The sequence below is a fragment of the Schistocerca piceifrons genome, chromosome 5 (genome assembly GCF_021461385.2).
Source record: "Schistocerca piceifrons isolate TAMUIC-IGC-003096 chromosome 5, iqSchPice1.1, whole genome shotgun sequence".
Classification (NCBI taxonomy): domain Eukaryota; kingdom Metazoa; phylum Arthropoda; class Insecta; order Orthoptera; family Acrididae; genus Schistocerca; species Schistocerca piceifrons.
Window position 1 is genome coordinate 665,078,076 of NC_060142.1, and position 7,172 is coordinate 665,085,247.

The 7,172-nt window shown below is 37.9% G+C and overlaps 1 protein-coding gene across 1 annotated transcript; it reads right to left on the reverse strand.

The window, feature by feature from the left end:
* Window positions 1-828: 828 nt before the first annotated feature.
* On the reverse strand, window positions 829-6,611 carry LOC124798444 (28S ribosomal protein S17, mitochondrial). The gene is made up of 3 exons (XM_047261862.1): window positions 6,376-6,611; window positions 5,387-5,580; window positions 829-1,422 (listed from the first exon to the last, which is right to left on the reverse strand). The coding sequence occupies exons 1-3, from the start codon at window positions 6,493-6,495 to the stop codon at window positions 1,254-1,256; spliced, it is 483 nt and encodes a 160-aa protein (XP_047117818.1). The 5' UTR covers window positions 6,496-6,611; the 3' UTR covers window positions 829-1,253.
* Between the last annotated feature and the right edge of the window lie 561 nt (window positions 6,612-7,172).

A 7,172-nucleotide genomic window follows, 5' to 3' on the forward strand; every position in this document is an offset into this window, starting at 1 on the left:
ACAAAATGACTCCATAAATTGTTCAAGTAAACTGATCATGAGATATTTTTCACCATTTGCAAATATGTCTAAGCTTGCAGCCACTGAAAGCAGGGAAAATAGGATAAGACCCAAAACAGTAATGAAAGTAAAACCAGTCTGTCCGGAAGTGCACATCTGTAAAATGAAACTCTGTTGCTGGGTGAAATGTAATACCATTTTGCTCCACCCTGTGCGGTATAACATGATCAGATCCTCCTTGGCACAATTTCTGTGAGGTGGTAGAGGTGTTATTTCTCAAGCCTGTCTCCTTCAATGGCTGCCTCCTAGGCTCATATGGTGCACAACAATGATGTGCTGCAAGTTTCAACTGGTCCAAGGCTTGCTCATTCGGGTTCATGCCAGAAATTACTACAAACAAATCTACTTGGTTGATTCCTTTCTCCTGGAGGAGATGTTCGCAAGATGGTCACAGTGCTCCTACATTACCATCTTGAAAGATGAACCCATCGCCTGTGGAGCATGTCAGCAGTTTAGAGAATCCTGCCTCCAAAACACTACAGAAGCAGTTCATCATAACTGTGTTTCTCATACGGTGTGTATTCTAATTCTTTCCACGTAACTGAGGGATCCTCCTCACAACAGCATCTATGACACACGAAAGTGTGACTGAGTAACGGAAAATAGGATTTAAACTCAGTAATAATAACAAAACTATAAAAGAAAGGGGGGGGGGGGGGGGAGGACAGAAAGAGAGGAGGTGAAGGAAAAAGGCTGCATATGGATTACGACTCAACGAGATGGGAGGATCCCTGAATCATTCAGGACATTTTAGTTAAAAGCAAGTAGTTGAATTAAATAATTTATTAAACCACAAAAAACATTCATATTACTTGTTCTGGAATACCACACTACATCACATTAGAATCATTTTACATAGGTATTACATAACTAAAGAGTTTATTTACATTTGTTACATTACAATGCAAAAATCCACAATTCTCTGAATTTTCACTGTAAAAACAGATCACCTCATTATGTGTCACCATTATATATGCACTCCATGTATTCAGACAAGTCAAAATAATGAATGTATTGGCATGAAAACAATAACAACTGCCAGTGAAGGCAAAATTTGTATACTGCAAATTTAAACTGGTGAAAGAGGGAAGAAAACACCTGAAATACACAGAATCAGCAACAAAAATCACCACATATTGTACATGAACTCTGAAGTCTCAACCTGCAGACACACTAGAAATTATAATCTAGCACTAAACTGCATAACGCTGATTATCATTGTCATATACATGGTATTTAATGTAACTCCTCCTGTGTGTGAAATCTTTCCTGTCTTCCTGCCATCCACGTTCTGGAGCATCTTCGTAACAGAAGGCATCATCGTTCTTTCCAAAAAGTTCAGCTGCTCTGCTGATGTCATCCCTATAAAGCAAAAAATAATTAAGAAATTTTTAATTACATACAATGAAACTAAACATGTGATCTCTCAAACAAATAATGTATGGAAGTTATTTACAATTTATACAAAATAGATACTTGTTTTTAAGTTTTAATGTCATTCATAGAAGTTACCAGACTCATGTATGACATGTTACAAGTGATGTGGAAGTTGTTGGACACCCTTAGCAATAGCAGTTGTATTGATAATATGGAGTGGACTGGTCTATTGTCTGATGAATCACTGTAACACTTTTAAGCAAATGTCATGAAGTGCTTGCTTTATCTTACTAATTTTCAATTGAAAAGTAAAAACATTTTATTCAAAGTACTGACCATTGCTTTCTATACATTTTGATCACCTTTCTGGCAATTTGTGGACACCATACCAATAGAAACGTTCGTCTTTTGAAGCAAACCAATCAGACACCCAATTTTCGACTTCTTCGTAGGAATCGAAGTGTTCCTCAGCCAGTGTGTGTCCCATTGATGAAAACAAATGGTAGTCGGAAGGGACCAAGTCTGGTGAATATGGCGGGTGGGGTAGCAGCTCCCAGCCAAGTGTTTTGATTGTATCCTGAACCAGTTTTGCTTTGTGTGCAGGTGCATTGTTGTGTACAAAAATTACTTTGCCGTGTCTTCTAGCCCATTCTGGTCTTTTTTTCAATCAATGCATAGTTCAAATTGATCATTTGCTGTCTGCAGCGATTAGTATTCACAGTTTCACCAGGTTTTAGAAACATAATACACCACACCTTCCTGATTCCACCAAACACAGAGCATTGTCTTCTTGCTGAATCAATCTAGCTTTGCAGCCAATGTTGATGGTTGCCCCGGATTAACCCATGATTTTTCCCGTTTAGGATTCTTAAATCCATTTTTCATCGCCAGTAACAATCTGATGCAAAATTGATTTTCTTTCATGTCTTTGAAGCAAAATTTGACAAATGGTTTTTCGGTTTTCCATTCAATTCATATGGCACCCATTTTCCACACTTTTGGATCTTTCCCATAGCTTGCAAACAGTCAGAAATTGTTTGTTGTGCAATATTTAGCATTGCTGCCATTTGCTTCTGACTCAAAGTATCATCTTCATCCAATATTGGTTGCAATTCAGCGTCTTCAAACTTTTTTGGTGGTCTTCCATGTTCTTCATTTTTTACATCAAAATCATTATTTCTGAACCGTTGAAACCATCTTTTGCATGTTGCTTCTGATAGAGCTTGATCACCATATGCCTTGACAAGCATTCGATGCGACTCTGCAGTACTTTTTTTCAAATGAAAACAAAAAAATAATGCTTTCAGCAAATCATCACTTTCTGGTACAAAATTCGACATTGTTAACACGATGAAAACATATGATGTTGTTTGTTTCATGACTTGATGTATACTAAATATCTTTGACAGATGTCATACCAACCAAACAAGCAAACAAAAAAATAAATAAAAAATATAAAAAAAAATTAAAGCTCGTTCACAACAAATCTTCCCTATCAACACATTTGTATCCTAACACTCATTTCATACCGGTACACTTGCTAGGAATCAGGTGAAGTCACAAGCGCTTAAGTCCAGGGAGAGTAGCGGTAGTACAGCACTCCACAGCCCGCCCCATCATTCAAGCCATTCAGTCACACCTTTCACCATAAGCACCCAAGCACTGTCCAGCAAAACGATGGGATGTTCCTGCAGAAAGCATCATCACTTCTTTCTCTAACTTGTTCACTTTTGCAACACAGCCTGTTACCAGCTTGCAGACAGAAGCAATAACACTTCCTGCAGGAGCCACCCATCATTTTGTAGGACAATGCTCGGTTGCATACGACACAGGTTACGGCTGATTTGTTTGATCAAAGGGATTGGGGGGGGGGGAGGAGGGTGCAGTAGCATCCACCACACTCTCCGCACTTAAGCTCTTGTGACTTTAACCTGATTCCTCAGATAAAGCAAGCACTTCATGGCATTCCCTTCAGAACGTCCTCTCAAACTATCAACACAACTAGCACTTCTAAGGCTAATCTACACCTTCCACATCACTGGCAATGGGTTATACACAATGCTGCTCACTAGTTTGAAGGGAAGTAAAACTCTGAAAAATGTACCTATTTTCTATAAGTTGCAAGTAAATCGTTGCCACTATTAAGGTTCCAAAGAATACCCTCTGTTAAGAACTGGGAGGACAGCCCTTCACTACATCTTAGTGAGGATTATAGGAACTGATCACAGTGAACCCTATGACCAACATAGATGATCACATGAGTTAGTAAGTCAATGTCTGCAACCCTCATGATTGGACTGCTCTATGACACACACAGACAGACAGACGGACTGTTCAATGACATTACTGACCTTAAAGAACAATACTTCCTTCAGATTGTGTGAAACAAAAAGTTTTCATCATAAAGCTACCAAATTTGTTAATTTCCATACTGGCTTCACAAGAGTTATAACTCCATTTTCAACAACAGGACTCATTTTATTTTTAGTTGAACAAGTGTTGTACTAATCCCATATCAGAGGACTATTCCATCAGAAATCATAAAAACTTACATGTAACCTTTAAGAAATGGCATGTGTTGATTCCAGTACATAAAAAAGTTAAAGTACTGACATTCGGGTCCAATCCTTATTTTTTTACAGTGGAGCTCATATGGACAACAGATGTGTACAATTAATCTTTTACACATCACTAAGACAGGAAGTTCTTAACAGCATGTCATACATCAATTAGGCCATCAATATTTTACCTTTTATTTTCTTGTTTGTATGTACTTGGATCAACAAGTGGCAATATTACTCAAGCAGAGTTCCTCAAAAGTCTACAGCTTTTGACTTTTTACACTTTGTAACTGACAACTGCCTTTGAAATACAGTGCCAAAGAAAACTTTTTGTATCCCTTGTATATACAGCTTATCAATGATTCGACCATATATTGGAGCTGAACGCAAAGATCAGATTTTTGGTAGTGTTTAAGGAATACTTTTGCTTTTTGCTGACATGCTGTGATGTGGAGGAGGCAGCAGTGAAAAAAACTGTAGTGTTGGAGATGTGTTTAACAACAGTCATTGAGGATAACTCCTTGATATTGAATGGACCACACACACACACACACACTCTCCAAAATGCAGTATCACAAAATTCCCTTCACCTATACAGCTCAAATAAAGTCAGTGATATCAAAATTGTACACAAATTGAAAATTGCACACGGACTGAAAACCCTAAACTCCCAGATTCACTTGACCAATTAAAATACAAACAAAAAGCTATACAATAAAACAAACAAACCATAAATAACACATTAAAAACCAAATAAAACAAAAAATTAGTTACAAACAAATACAACTAGGTTGCACCTCCCCCCCTCCCCACACACACCCAATGTAAGTGAAACCAAATCCTCCAAACAACCCCAACATCCCCCTACCTCCCTTTAAACCACCCCAACCCAACCATTACCACTTCTAAACCCAACACCAGCAAAGAAACAGAACAAACAAGAACTAAATCCATTAAAAAAAAAATTGCTGTTCTCAAAACAAAAGAAGTTGATGGCGCTTAAAATTCAGAACAGGGCCAGCGGTTAATGTTTCTTGGTGTATTAGTGAATTTCGAGAGAAATATTTTCTGACTATGACAGCGATTGCTATAAAGTGGACTGCTTTAAGCGATTTAGTCCTGTACAGCAACACTGTCCATTGGTGCATGTATCATGGATTAACTGCAAACTGTCACATAACACACCTACTACACAAGTCAAAACAGATGGGTGGAATCTCACACTTCCCTTGAACCAGGTGAAGTGACCAGCCTAATTTTATTCATAAACATGCAGAGCTTATTTATTGGAGACTATGATCCTCAACAATAAAGGGACAATGATGAATGAGCTTTTGCCATTAAGTTAAGAAGTATTTATAGATTATAGTATTATTTTCTATAACTACCTGTATTTATCAGCAACAACTTTCTTGCCAGTAATTGGGTCTGTAATATCTCCAAGAGGATATATAATATCTTTCACTTCATGAGTGATAAGGGTTGTCATTTTCTGTGGTAGTTGTTGTATCAAAACTATATCTCCCGTCTTGCACTTTTTCCCAGGGTCATGTGCATATATGTATTCATCTTTCCTGAAATACTACAAAAGTAATCAGTCAGTTCTGAAGAAACACACATAGTGATAACAATTAATTACTCTGCAATAAGTAACAGCAGCACATTCATTTTGCTCATTTGTCTTTGCTATCTAAAATTAAATTGTTACAATCAGAATGAAAGTGAAATGGAAGCACTCCTAGAGTAATTCCAAGATTAAATACTTGGAGCAATATGACAGACCACGAACAAGTGCAGCATGTGGATGGCCCATATATGAGAGAGAGAGTGAATTTTCATGGATCCACTAAAGAATCAAGTCACCAAACAGGGCACAAGGACTGCATATCCGTTCGAGTCAACGAAAATACTTGATGTCCGATAGGCTAAACAAGAAAACGGTCGAGAAAAAAAAAAAACCATCAAGTAGACCCTAAAATAAAATACCTATCAGAAGTTTTCTTTTTCTATGGCTGCTGCATCACCTTTTGGTGCAATACAAAATACTGAGAGCGCTGTACAAATTGAGAAACTGGAAGCACGATATTTACCGGCAACTTTAACACAGACTACAGTGAAGAACTGGTAAAAACATGGCAGTATTAAATACAAATGCGCGCCAACCAATAATAACATAGAGAAAATGTACTGAATGGTGAGCAGTCGATTAAACTGGATAGCTTCTTAGCAAGAGTAAATATTGTCCTGAACTATTTGACTCCAGGCACGACAACATTGGAATTCAATCAAATAAAAAAACTTCACTTTCGTGCTGTGATCCATTAGCACGATTTGTAATTGTTTACATCTAGTATGATTTCCGTTTTGTATGTCTTACCATTAATAAATTTTTATCGAGTTCCATTCTTTTTACTTTAAATTTTGACGCATTTCGCTTTACGCAGGGAACACACTGTCCCAGCAATAAATACGATCTATTCACAACGCCTGTTGCCATTATCTACAGGAATAACAAAACTGTAACCACTCGCGACTCACGCAACACACCCCTTTCGGGCCAAAACAAAATACCCCTCTACTCTTGAGCCTACAGTAGTAAACAAACTACAAAACATAAATCGACATCGAGTTATCGATCTACCACCAATATGACTTTGCCGCTGCCACTTAGCCCCACAAATGAAGGATCCATGTCACATTGACATTGATTAATAAGAATGGATAGCCCATACGAACGAAATACGACGCTACCGGAATCTTTAAGGTTCGTCCGCACGCAACGATCTGTCTGCGCAATGTCTGCACACATCGTATCTGCGTCGATAGATTGTTGCTTGTGAACAGTAGTTTTGCGCAGATATTGGATATGTGCAAACCTGGAAATTGCGATTGGAGGTTTGAGCAAAACTGCTCAAATCTGTGGCTTCAAATCACGTCTGCGCAGAAAAGTTGGATACTAGATCGCCGCTAATATGGCGCTAAAACTTGCTTGAGTAAGCTGTTTCTTCTGTTTGGTATTTCTAATCTGTGTGTGCATAATAAATTTTAAAGTGGCAGGTACACGTCAGTGTTCTAGAGAGTTGACTGCCGATTTATCGAAATGTAGAGAAGAACTACATATTTGTGGAAAATGAAAAGCCCGGAATACAGCAATATGGATAAGAAGGCAGCTGC

What these genes read in the sequence shown, in the direction of transcription:
- LOC124798444 (XM_047261862.1), bottom strand. Translation starts at nt 6,495, where the DNA reads ATGGCAACAGGCGTTGTGAATAGATCGTATTTATTGCTGGGACAGTGT. An exon ending in TCGATAAAAATTTATTAATG is followed by an intron (nt 5,581 to 6,375) that starts GTAAGACATACA and finishes TTACTTTTGTAG; the next exon opens with TATTTCAGGAAAGATGAATA. An exon ending in GTTGTTGCTGATAAATACAG is followed by an intron (nt 1,423 to 5,386) that starts GTAGTTATAGAA and finishes TTTGCTTTATAG; the next exon opens with GGATGACATCAGCAGAGCAG.